This window comes from Hirundo rustica, chromosome 5 (genome assembly GCF_015227805.2).
Source record: "Hirundo rustica isolate bHirRus1 chromosome 5, bHirRus1.pri.v3, whole genome shotgun sequence".
NCBI classification, from domain to species: Eukaryota; Metazoa; Chordata; class Aves; order Passeriformes; family Hirundinidae; genus Hirundo; species Hirundo rustica.
This window is the reverse complement of record NC_053454.1, coordinates 65,671,242-65,685,183: the sequence shown is the minus strand read 5'-3', so window position 1 is coordinate 65,685,183 and position 13,942 is coordinate 65,671,242. Positions and strand designations below refer to the sequence as shown.

The window sequence follows — 13,942 nt, the reverse complement described above, 5'->3', positions numbered from 1 at the left end:
AGCTCATTAACCATGGGTAAAAAGGCCCCTTTTGCCAGGTATTCTGGCACTCCTTTGAGGGCCCCTCTAGCACAGCAGTGAGTTATTTCCCTGTTCCCATTCATGCCTGCAATCCATGAGGAACGCCAAGCACAAGGCCCCGCTCGATGCCTGCTGGTGTTGTGAGAACAGAGCTCGCCTGCTGAGCAAACATCCCCAGGACTGGGGCTAAGTCATCACTAAATTATTAAATAAAACAATAAAACCAGCTCAAGAGACCCAGGAAATTTACAGTTCCTACTAAAGACTTTCTTTTCTATCATAATAAGCTTAATAGAATCATTCTGCTGAGTAAGAAGGAATGAATTGCAGGACGTACATATGCACTTTCACACCAGCGGAGAAACTGAGCAATGTAGCTCGAGTGAACCTCCAGTGCCTTCCAGTCATATACAAACGGATAGAGAGGGAATGGCTTTTCCCAACAATACACAGAGGTTCTGTTAGAGATTCGTATTCACTGACGTTCTGGCTGAAAAACACCAGAAGCGATACAGTCCAACCCGGATTTCCACTGAAACCAGCACAATCTGTGCCGCTAAAGGAAGCTGGACCACACTGCAACAGGCACTGAGATGTTCGTTCACAGGGTTTGTGGCCGGGGCAGATGTGCAAGCTGCAGGTTAAACTAAACAGTGCATTTAAGAGAGTTACAAATGGGCATTTATTTCACAACTTGGAGAGACTTTTCTAAGAATATGGAAGTTGAAAAGTAGTATTTAATCCCATTGTGGTTGGCGAGCTTTCAGATTTCTTGTTAAAAAATGGATCTTCTTCATTTTCTTAAAAATTACTTCAAAAAGAAATTTATTTCCAAGGCAGTTTTGCACAGTCTAGTGGAGAAAATAATTTTAAGGGCAAGTATCTAGACAGGAAAGCTGTTAGCAAATGCAAAGAACAGAGAAAACATGAACATTTTCCAAAAAGTACTTTCATTGTCCTATTGTCCTGAGCACTAGAACTGGAAAATCACACATAAAATGCAAATTCTCAGGTCCTTTCACTGTTCTAATAAACCAAAACTTTAGAGTGGCCGAGACCCAGGAACTGCACAACTCAAATGGTCCCAAATGGTTTTACTGTTCTGCATCATAAAGGGTTCGGCCTTTATGATGAAGAAAAAACTTCTTCAAAATCAATTCATTTCAAAGACCTGGGCAAAATCTACCAACTTAATACGTCAGAAAAACAGAGCTGCACATTCTGGAAGTTGCTCACTGCTGAGCTGGTACTGCCTTTTGACTCCCAGTGGGAATCTGTTGGCAAGCCCTTCGCCTGGGGAAATCCCTGTGAGCAAAGCCACGTGCTGGTATTTCACTCACAGCAGCTGCACTGGCTAAGATATTCTGGGGCAGGAGAATGCCACAGGATAAGTAAGGAAAAGGGAAAATAAAGGTCACGGGGAGGAGAGAAAGGGACAGAAATACGCTAGGAATAAAATAAAAGGCAAACAAAAAGAGCAAAGAGCAGTGAAGACAGCGCAGGAAAAGGGCAGTACAGGAGTACAGTGCTGTTCTGGAGCATGAGGCAAACGCACGCATCCTAAGAAGGTGGAATTTGAGGATGTATTAGCCAAAGGGATTAATAAAACCCCCACTTTCCTACTCCTCCACAAGGAAATTGGAACTCTAACCACTATATCAGAGAAACCCTGAAGTAAAAACCAGCTATGAACTTCAGGCTTTGGATGCATTCACATAGCAAATAAAGGTTTGCTTACAGCCCCAGCTGTATTTTCACTGTAACCCTTCTAGCAAACACCCTACACGCAGACCAGTGCAGACTGAAACTACCAGCCCCAGTGTCAGGATCACACAAAACTCGGATCAGAAGGACTCCCTCTAGATCCCTCCTCCTGTTCAAGAGCCTCCATCACTTCAGAGTGAGAACCCTGCCTGCCACACTGCAGCTAAGAGAGCAGCTCATTGCCCGCGAAGAGAAGACAAATTGGATACTATTTCAAGTCCTGTTTTCACTAACATACGGCTGATTTACTGCAACAAAAAGCAAAACACCTCTCGCTCAGTTTACGAGAAGGGAGAGTTTCTGTATCCCCCAAAAATCCCAGGCTGCACGCCTCTGGGTCAATGACTAGCGTTACTACAGTCTGCTGTGGAAAAGCTCATCCCCAGCCAAAGGCTCAGGGCCCATCTCCAACGTATTATTTGCAGAGGCCCTGTAAGGAAAATCCTTCCGCGAGGCCCCGAGTGACAGCGTGGTGAAGCTGCTGCGCCAGTTCCCGCTGCCCACCCTCCCGCACCTCCGTGCCCACAGGAACGCACAAAGCCGCTATTTTGCAGTCTCACTGCAGAGGTGGGTCAGCTCCAGAGCGAATAAGCATCAGAAACGCAAGGAAGTTCACAAAAAAAAAGAGGGGAAAAGTAAGACTCAACAACGTTTCGCTAAATGCAACACCCTACAGCCAAATTCCCACTGCGCCATCCTCTGTGGTTGAAGCTGGCCATTCCTTCACGCTCGGAGGCAACATCTATTCCCAGCCAGGTGTCCAAGCAAAACACAAGGAGCTGGACGTGCTTGCTCCACACCTAACACGACAAACCCTCCCCAGCGCAGGGGCTGGTTCAAAGCTACACAAGTATTTACAAACACACTTACATTAACACCCCCCTTCTGGCATTTCCTGCCTGCTGGATCAGAGCAAACCCCGGCCTGGTGATGCCTACTGTAACCTCCCCTGGGAATTACAAATATCTTTGTGTCCCTCTATCCCACACCAGTCTCTGACAGTTTCTGATATCTCTTTCTCAAAGGCACAATTAGCAATTTAACATCTGCTATCTGATAAGCGCTGACACACGAGGCATCCCCAGGTCTTCAGACCATGAACAAGGGAACAACTCCTTGCTCGCTTTCATACGCTCAAGGTAAAACTGAGCCACTGCCAGAGTCACTGATGCACACACTGTCTAAAACCTGGAACACATCTGAGGTGGGGAGAGGAGAAATAACTAGCAAACCTTAGCAGGAGAGGCCGGCTGCTAATAAACCAAACCATCAGAATTGCAACAAAAACAATCAAGCTAATGGAGTGTCACAGCGAGAAACAGTGACTCACGCTCCCATACAAAGGCACATTTCTTTGCTCTGGCATGACAACATTCTGAAGTGTATCTTTTTCCTTTTTGCCAGCCAGAGGCATAAAACCACTCGCAGACAGACCCAAGGACTCCAAAATGTAAACATCTACAACAAAAATATACACTCCTGAAACACAAACACTTCAGGAAGTTCTGGTTACACTTAAGAGGCTTAAGTAACTTGTGTAAGTGTTTAAGCATCCACCCATTATCTTAATCAACCACATTAACATGGACATCCCCAGATTTTAAAAGTTTTCACCTTTTTAAGTACTACAGATACTGAATACGATGGAAATGAATTCTCTATTCAGGTTCTCCACCTATTCTGATTTATATCTTGATCTCAATTCCCACAAATATCCAGGTCTACCTGACATGTGCCTGTGGCACTGGGAATCCTCCCCATGAAACACTGATTACCAAATACACAGCATTCTCCGGTGCTCCATATAAATCTCATATAAAAAACAGTGAAGTCATCCTGCAGAAAAATAATCAGAGAATCGTGTGACATCCAACACTTCTGGCACCAGTGTGACACTGTTCCTTGCCTGTGTGCCCACGTGTAAAACACACACGGCCACACTTCTTCACTTCTCACAGCTTGCATAACCTGGTTGATCAAACCTAATCAAGCCCTTTAAAAGTAGAAACGTCATGCAAAAGCAAATCCAAAGTTTCTGGATTCTGCTTACAAAGCACGACTTGGGCATTTTGTGCTGCCGAGTAAACAATTGCTTTGCATTACGAAAGAATATCATACGCCAGAAACTCCAAGTAACCATCACGTAAAACCCTTCTAAGTGCCTTCTGCCACACTGTTTGCTGACTCCTTGGCATTGCAGATGAACTGATGCATCTTTGGAAGTCAAGAGGGCAAAAGCAAATGGAAAAAACTCCTAACTTTACCGGAGAAGAACTTCATTCATTACTGGGTACGGGTAATAAACCTTAGTCTCCAAGTTACCATTATTTTCACCCCATATTCTTGACTTACAAAAATGTTTCAGGGTTTCCTTATCAAAAGAATAATGCATGCCTGTTCACATGTAGTTATTTTAGGACTGTTCCCAAAGGGCTTTTCTTAGCAAGGGTAAGGTGTCCCTCGCATTGCTTTCATCTGCTTTCGCTTTGTTTAGTCTTGACTGAAGTAAATCACAGAATAACCACTTCGGGTGTTCAACTTCAGAACAAAGCTGGTGCAACTGTTCAGCCAACACAGCCATGTCAGAAGACACCTACAGAACTTGCAGAAATTCAGTTTTATGTTTACTGTGCATTCACTCATCTCCTCGTAACTATGACATGTTTTTCACTTGCAGCAAAACAAACACATAAAACCAGGGACAACCCAAGGCAAACTCAAGAACAGCATTTCAGAAAACAGAGAAGGTAAAATGTGCAAATTTTAGAAGGCATTTTGTTGTGTTCCTCCCTCCAAGTACAACTCCCAGTACGCAGTATTTCAGGGCTGCTGTCGGAGCAGTAACACATGAGATGAAAGCCAAAGGCTGCCAGAGCAGTGGTGAGACATTGCCAACCCACAGGCTCAATAAGCCTCAGTGTCACAGCTGGAAAGGAAAAGCTGGATTTTAGGAGCGCCAAGAAGAATCAGTAAATTGAATTTCAGAGTCTGGAGCACAGTGGTGAAAGAGGAACTCTGTCAGGCACCCAGGGTCCAGAGAGAAGGCACAGCAGACAGGGGAAGGAAGAAGGAACAACCCCATAGAGACGAGCACCTGTGAATTGAGCTGCCTTTTAGAGCCAATTGCTCTTAACCTGGCTGAAAGGCTGAGACAGCGACTATGCTGGGTTTACACTTTCCCCATCTCCAGTACCAATGAAACTGAACTGATCATTTAGTAAATATTTTTGCAAAAGGCAAAAACAAATAAATAAACAAACAAATTTAAAAGCCATACACATACACACACAGTATAGCACTGGTGCCAACCCAGCTCCTTTCTTGCAAGAACAGTGCAAATGCCACAATAAGCTCAGTCTTACTTCATCCTCCTGTTTTACCCCCTTCCATCAAGCTGTGTAACCATCCTGTGCTGACCTTTAAATAAAGCATCCACAGGGGAACAGAACAAGCAGTAAAGGACAAGAGCTGCCGATCACTGCTGACCCAGCACAGTAATGAACCCCAGTCTTCACAAAAAGGCTCTGCTTCTGAATGCAGCCCTGCTTGAATAAAGAGTTTTCTTTGCAAGAAACCAAATTCCTTAACTGAAAATAAAACACACATATTTGGGTGACACTCCTCACTTTCATTCTGAGTACATTTGAACCATACTAAGAAGGGACGTGAACACTTTTCTGACAACAAAAGAGGGACCTTGGAATCTGCAGCTTGGAAGAACCTACTTTGAAGAACTCCGTGCTGCTTCAGCCTGACCACTGCTAGTGCCCATATGCCGGTTTAGATCTATGTGTGTCACCGAGACACACAAAGCAGTCACATGCAGACAAGAGATTTTCGCAAGGTAGAGGTCCTTCCGATTCCAGCTCACAGCTGAGAGAGCCGAGAGAAGGAAGAGAGCCCTTTGTTTATTTTTTACCTTTTATACATTTGTGGGTCTAGCAGAAGATTGGCTTTTTGGGGTTTCCACCCCTCAGCCTCAGTGGCCAGACCAATTGTCAGTTACAATTGTTTTCAGGTTAGAAATATGCAAACAAAGGACAGAGAATGAAAAACAAAGGATTTGTTTATGTTACATCTGTGGGAAAGGTAGAAAACTGCTCTTAATATTGTACAATAACTAAAAGATCTGACTCCATTTAAGAAAATCAAAAGGCTCAGAAAAACCAGAAAAACCAGGGTAACATATGTGATGGTTTCAATGTCCATACTGCCCCCTGCAAGAGGGTGATCCCGCAGTACACCAGCTACAGGCACTGGCCATCACACTGTCTCACACCACATCAAAGCAGCAGCCAAGCACTCCACTCCTAACAGCATTTTCTCCTAATAAAATATCACACTGACAATACTGATCCATGGGACTAGAGCCTGATCACTGGAAAACACCTTACTACTACTGGTACTTGCTCTAGCACAGGTAAGTGCTCTGGAAGAGTCTACTGCTTGAAACCGTAAAGCAAACAGAAGGTTTGGACTGAATAAATAACACCTGGCAACACGAGGCAGTTCTGCGCATCTCTTCAGCTTTGAGGAATTCCTGCATTTTCAAGGACACAAACATTGTACATTGTTTTCCTCCATTTTCCTGAATGAACAACACTGCTGTCAGCAAAACATCCATAGTGAGACTGTAAACATCTCCAAAGCCACAAAACGAATCCTTCCTATTTCCATACTCTGACAAATGGCCAGGAGCACGTTCAGCTGTTCATCCCAACTGCTCCATTACAGGTAGAGAAACCCAAGGAACTGAATCCACATAGTATTTCCCAGAACTGCTCAGCCAGAACTCGGAACAAGTCTGTGCAGCAGGATTCCCTAAGTGACTTCTACACAGAGGTGACAGCCCCTACGTGGCCCTTGGTGGCCGCTTCTCCACACTAACAGATGCTCCTGGTTTTGTATCCACCTCTGTTCCCGCAGGTACCAGCAGGTCCCATGGAGCAGCTGCACACAACCACTCCACAGGTGTGCTTCCCTACACCCAGGAATGTCAGTCTCTCCACTGGTCTTCCCAGAGCTGTGGGACTGTCGGAACATTCTTTGTAATACAGTCCCAAAATTACTATTCTAACCTGAAATGTAACATAGCTGACAGGGGCCTAGACTCTGTGCTCTTCCAGACATCCATCTGGGAAGACATTGTATCCTGTCCTGCATTTTAACAGCTGAGATGGTTTAGGACATGGCATCACAGGACAGGCAGTGAAAATCAGCTGCCACTGGAAGAGGGGCACTGTGCCCCTCCATTCCACACTCCCAGCATGGTGCTCCTACCACCTCCCTTGCACCAGCTCTGGCACTTTTCTTGGCATCTCAGTGATGGATATGTGGTCAAAAACAAAGACTTCAAGATTTTTTTCCCCAGTACCCAGAAATGCCAAGAAAAGAGAGCAAAAAATTGATGCCAGTCCCCAGAGGTGCTACAGACCCTCCCCCAAGCACAGATCAAGACGCTGTGGTAACTGCACACTTGAATATGTTAAGGACATCCTTTAACACCAGAAATAACCCCAAAGCTACATCCCCACAGAATGGCACAGAGTGTCTGGGGATATGGGGCAGGTTTGTATCAGGCACTGTGGGCCAGCCTGAGTGCAGAAAGGAAAGAACCAAGAAACAGACTACAAATATTTTCAAGCTGTATCACAGCTGACATCTCTCCTTGCTCTTACAAAACACCACCATGCGGGACTCCACGGCCACAGCTACCAGGATTTTGTGACTTGCATATTCCAGGAATCCTAATGATTGTGGTTTTATGAGACCTGCTGAAATCCCGTCAGAAGCTAACAAACCACCGAGCTCTGCAGCACAAGAGCAGAATTTCAGCATACTGGCATTGCGCATGGCCATGGAGTCTGGGCCCTACTCTGCCCTTTCCCAGTACCCTCCGTCTCCTTCTCCTTTGAATCACTCGGTCAATGTGGTTTCAAGCTCTGGAAGTCCAAGATGAGCAGCAGGCTCACCCAGGGTCACTCCAGCAGCAGTGCACCATGACAGCTCCTGCAGGACGACCTCCACCCAGCTGTGCAGACATCATCTCATTTGTATTCTCGGCTGATCCTATCGAGCTCCAGTCAAAATCTGGCCCTACCCTGAAAAACAAAAACACTACATAAGATAATAACCCTAAAATGCCACCAGCCCTCCAGAGAGCTGCCCTTTTAGTATTTTTATTGACAAGTCTGGAGGCAGCAGAAGAGGCTGACAGGCAAAACAGTTGACCCGCACATCACAGAATCACAGAATGTTGGAAGAGACCTTCAAGATCATAGAGTCCAACCCATGCCCTAACACCTCAACTAGATCATAGCATCCAGTGCCACATCCAATCTTTTTTTAAACACGTCCAGGGATGGTGACTCCACCACCTCCCTGGGCAGATCATTCCAGTACCTTATCACTCTTTCTGTGAAAAACTTTTTCCTAATGTCCAACCTCTATTTCCCTTGATGCAGCCTGAGACTGTGTCCTCTCGTTCTGTGAGTTGCTGCCTGGAGAAAGAGACCAACCCCTAGCTGTCTACAGCCACCCTTCAGGAAGTTGTGGAGAGTGATAAGGTCACCTCTGAGTCTCCTTTTCTCCAGGCTAAACAACCCCAGCTCCCTCAGTCATTCTCCATGGGGTTTGTATTCCAAGCTCCTCACCAGCCTCGTTGCCCTCCTCTGGACGCGCTCAAGCATCTCAACGTCCTTCCTGAACTGAGGGGCCCAGAACTGGACACAGCACTCAAGGTGTTGCCTCACCAGTGCCAAGTACAGGGGAAGAATGACCTCCCTGCTCCTGCTGGCCACACCATTCCTGATCCAGGCCAGGATGCCATTGGCCCTCTTGGCCACCTGGGCACACTGCTGGCTCACGTTCACTCATGACATATTGTCACCAAAGACAAAAAAAACCAAATGAAGGGCGAAGAGAGCTGCTTTATTTTGAAACACATAGTCTTAAACAGGTGCTAACAAAAGCAAAGGCTATTAATTCTCCATCAGGATTGAAATAGTATCTCATCACCAACTTTAAGGCTTCAAAAATCATGCCGTAAACATTTCAGATATCACCTGGTATAGATATTCAATTTACAGACGTCACACACTCATGTATGTTCTTCAGCAACAGTAACTTGAGCATTCTCAGGGCTGCATTAGGTCTGGTTTGGTTTTAATAGATAATTGCACTAAATACGCTGTCACCAACAGTCAAAAGCACCATTAATTCCAGGGTTGTGAACCAGTTCAGCACAATCCATCACTTCTCAAGTACCCCGGAACAGATGGCCAGTGATCCCAGGGCAATGCTCCCAAGAGTGCTAATAATGATCAAATAATTATATATTAGAACTGCCTGCCTTATCTGTAATCCAGAGGAGCTGGGGAAAGCTTACAGAAACAAAGCGTCACTGAAAAGACTATGATTTAAATTCAGGTTGAGTTACAAACATAATTTACTTTCTGTAAAATGCTCTTAAATACGGCCCCACTATAGAGAAACTTTTCTTAGAATCAGCTGCACAAATTTCCAGCATTTATGAACCAAATGAAAACCAGCAGCAGCCACCTGATCTCGCAACATGTCATCTGTATTTGTCTTTTTCAGCTCTGGGAGTGCAGTGGCTAACAGGAGTTGGATTATCACTTTCCTGCAAAGCAGACTATGTAAGCACCTAAACGTGCTCCTGACTTCCTGAGAGAGACAATTTAAGGGCTAAATCCTGCCCTCTAGTGTACCTGTGGGTGGTGGTGCCCTCGGAACCTTCCCCACTTCCAAACTGAGCAGAAAACAGCTGGGAGGGACAGAATAGTTCACTGCCCACTGGAGACATCTTGTGTTGCCTTGGTCCACCTTTGGAGCGTACCTGCTACTGGATCACACAGGTCCAGGGTGGGCAAGACTCACTAGGAACTGGGATGGAAGAGCAGTAGACACGGTGAGAGATGAGAAGGTATCCTCCCCTGAGCAGAAGCATGATGGTATTTCTACGACAAAAGAAGCAAAGGAAGCATATTCCCAGCTTTTTCACTCAGGGGATCTCTGCTACCTCATCCCCTAAAGCCATCTACATCCAGGAGCCAGGAGAAATTCCTGTGCTATGCCACAAAGTACTTGGTAAAGCAGTTAAGGTCTGTGCAACAGATCAAAAATAATTCAAAAAGAGTCTGTTTCCAGAAGGGCTTGGGTAGAAGCAATGTATTTGAACATTTAGGGGCAGGGGTTTTTTTGAACGAATCACCTCTCACTTAGTGCTAAGATTTGGAACAGATCTTGTACCCTCAATAGCTCCGGCCATGTCTGTGGGACACCAAAATGGGAAAGGAGATATTCCAAGTCCCAAACAACTTACCTATAAAAGCTAAATGACAGGTCCTGAACCCTCACAGGAAAACACCTCCTGACATTTGCTCAGCTTGAGGATTGCCGTGATCAGATTTCCATCATCTTCACTGAGCTGCTCTATAAGTCAGTCTATACTTCAGCAGAGTCTTTCCAAAACATTTAGAGCGTAACCATTTAAATGTTGTGAGAGAGACAAGTCAAAATCCTAATATTAACAGCTATTTATGAAAGGAACCTTCTTAAGAAATTTTCCTGGACCAGTATTACCCTATTTTACATTTTCTTCAGATATTTATGGAAAAGGAGAGGTACTGAGCAGGAAGAAAGTATTTCATACATCTGCAGAGTTGACTGAGCTCACACAGCTGAATCTTTTCCAAGCAAGAGGCTGGAGCCTTGTCACCTCATTAAGGAGTGGACAAGAATGGCTTGGGATGCCTTGGATACTGTCTTGGGTTATACTCATCATGAAACAAAGCTGCTTAAGAAATTATGGAAATACATAAATGCCAACCATTCCTCGTTTAGGGAAACTCTGAAAGGAACCAGCTGTGCTACTAGACATGTTCTAAATGTATGGATAAGTGTTCCCTTTCCATTCTCCAGGCTTTTCCCCCTCACCGGCACTGTAGCCTCTTTGAGGGAAACACCTCTAGAGAGTTTCTAAAAGCCTTTCCAAAAACACTGCATCCTTTGTACGTTTTCCAGGGCATAAATAAACAGTTGTTGATCAACAACAACAAACCAGCCATGTTTTTTGTTTTTCTTTAGACAACAAAACTCTCAGAAAGCGCCTTCTGTTTCTTGTTTGTCTGAAAGTACCTCTTCAAGGGAAAACACTCTGTACAGAGTCCCCAGAGTGTGTCCAAAGGGGCACTTCACTGGAGTCACGGCAGCACACACGTCAGATGTGGCAATAATGGCCGTAGAAGACGCCCTGTCCTGGGTTTCAGCTGCGTGAATCGTATGATCCCAATCCTCCAGGACGCGGGACGTCAACTTCCATTCTTAAATTTTATTAACAATGCAATTATGAAAAAATGAAGGTGAGTGGGGTGAGTGTAAAACCGGGCCGTGACATAAAGCAGATGTGTGTTTCAAATAGAGGCAGGAGGAGGGGAGCTAAAAAGGACATGGATCATGGAAATTGGTTTATACTATTAAAACTTTGGTCTGAAACATAAAGAGTAACTTGCCTTCTAAAATAAGAACTTCCTTTAAAAGTAAGAAGGATGATGTGCTACTGAAATGTTATTTTGTATAATTAATTCCTAAGAATAGCAGCAACCACAAACATCTCTACTAAATGGCCTTTAATTATTACTAAACCAAATTGTGCAAACATTGTATTTCTTTTCTCAAAACCACCTTACAAAACCTTTTGCTTAACTAGGAAAATCACCCTGAATTGCTCAAGGTGTATATTTTCATTGCTAATTTCTTTTTTAAAGTCCACTCACATTGTCCAAGATTTATTGCCCTTTGCCATGCCAGGAATACCACGAGATTTCACGGGGACTTCCACAGAGCAGCACTCACCAGGTCAGAGTTGAGCAGAGTCGTGTGGAATGACGTATTTACAGCAAGGATGCTAAGGATGTGAACCATGCAATGCCCCAGCAATGAGCATTGCTGATGCTTCAAGCTCTGACTATTCTCTGCTTCTCAGAACTGGGGTCTTCCAGGAAGAAAAAAAAAAAAAAAAAAAAGAAAAAACAACTAACCAAGAGCTGTCTGATAATGAGAAAAGGAGAGAATTCACTATTAGGAAAGCACGAGCTGTCAGTTGAAAATTTTAGTATTGATAAGTCTCAAGAGGAAGAGAAAACACACATTCAATGGACTCAAGAATGAAAAACTAGTATTAGTTTTCCTGAGAGAATAATAAAAAAGGCAGAGGGGGAAGAAATTATTATGGGGGAGCTCTATGAGGAAAAAGGCAGCAGTGATAAATACCACTTCCACTCAGGGCAGCCAGAGCACACAACACACACCACTACCTGCACTTCTCAAAAGCAAAGACAGGGAATGAGGCAAGAACCCAACAGCCATAGCAAGTCTTGGACTCAGCTTCAGCCTTGTACATCCTCCACTCAACGTCACCTCCCTTTGCAGACTGCCAGCACATTTCCATAGCTACTTCTAGACATGCCTGATGAACTAATGAGATTTATTAATGAGATAATAAATCTCATTAGTTCATCAGACATGATGAACTGTTACAAGATTCCTGTTACACGATTTCTTTGGAATTGTTGGGTAAAGCTTATTGTTTTGCAAAAGGCGAATGTCCAAAGTGGAAAGGAATATTAAAAATCTTTGGTCTGTCTCCTCACTTCCTTTTCCTCCTAATCCCTGAGTTTAGGCCGGTCTCTGCATCCATCACTCAGCACAGGTGCAGAGCAGATGAAGAATCCCAGTGAGGCATTTCACCTGCTCCTCATGCCAAGTGCTCGCAGGCAGGCCCGGCACACACTGCACAGTAACAAACTCCCACTGAGCAGGAACGGCACTGGGATGATCTGACAGCTCCACACCAACTCCCTGTACCCTGGCTGAAGGAAACGCCTCACAGGTGCATCAAAAACCCACCACTACATCCACAAAACCTGAATACTTCCAAAATCTTCTGAGCTCTGCAAAAAGCGTTTTGTTTGTGGGACAAAAAGCAGCCTGTGTTGGTACCAGCAACCTGCCACATGCTACTTGCAAGCCTGCGATCACTCAGTCCATGGGCTGTTCCCAGCCCAGGAGTCTTTCCCTCCCTTCAAAAGATCAGGTATTGGAGGGACAACCTCCTGCTGAAATCCACAGATTTCATATGTATCTAAACCATCATTAATTAAGTTTTTTTAGAAAGTCAAACCCCCACCCCACCAAAAAAAACCCAAACAAACAAACAAACAAACAAACAAAAAAAAAAACCAAAAAAAAAAAAAAACAACCAATGCAACACGTAACATTTTAAGCCAAAATGGCGTTCTGACAGCAGTTATAAACTCTGCTTCCTTGGCCAGATTTATGCCTCTGTTCCTAAGAGTACCTGTGTGCCAAAAGTGCTCCTACTCGTGAGCACCTACCCGCACTGGGAACAAGAACAACCTCCTCTCTACCTCGATGCATCCAACGCATTCACCGCCGCCGTGCAGAGCTCTCAAGTGCCATTAGACCCCTGTAAGGGCCACGCAAACAAACTCGAGACCCCTCCAAGCCCGTAACCAAGCCTCTGTGCACCTGACGAGCTCTATCCCCAGCAGGTTGAGCGCCCAGCCGCCAGCGAGGCTTTTCCCCGGGACATCCGGGGGGCGCCGGTGCGCGACCACCGGCTACGGGACGCGGGTACGAATTCACCCGATCTGCATTAACTCCGTGCGCGTACTCGCGGTTATTCGCCTAAGAACGTTCGGCACATCGACGGGCGCTTTCCGAGCCCGGCTCGCTGCCGAAGCTTCGGCAGGGCGGGACGGCCGAGGCGCGGCCCCTCTCGCAGCCCCGCTGCCCGGGCAAGGAACCTCCCGCCCACCGCGGCGGTCGCGGGACGCACTCACTGTGCGGGTCGCTCTTCTCGCGGACGCCGTCCACCTTCCCGTCGGGGTTGATGCGCAGGAAAAAGCCGCCGTTCTTGCAGTACAGGCGCTTGGGGTCCTTGAAGTGCCCCGGGGGAAACGCGCCGCTGCCGCCGTCGTCGGGCAGCGTGGCGATGCCCCCGGCCGCCGCCGCCGCCGCCATGCGCCGGGCCCCGGCGGCACCGCGCCGCGCCGGGCCCCCGCCGCCCCCCGCCGCCAGCGCCGGGCGGCCCCGGCCCCTGCCCCGGCCGTCC

At 46.0% G+C, this 13,942-nt stretch overlaps 1 protein-coding gene across 1 annotated transcript in view; it reads right to left on the bottom strand.

Annotated features, from left to right (window-relative positions):
* Positions 1–13,942, bottom strand: part of FGF2 (fibroblast growth factor 2) — a 20,156-nt gene extending 6,214 nt beyond the window's left edge. The window contains exon 1 of the mRNA XM_040063663.2: positions 13,671–13,942. Coding sequence (XP_039919597.1) covers positions 13,671–13,851 — 181 coding nt within the window. The 5' untranslated portion in view covers positions 13,852–13,942. The remainder of the gene's footprint in view (positions 1–13,670) is intronic.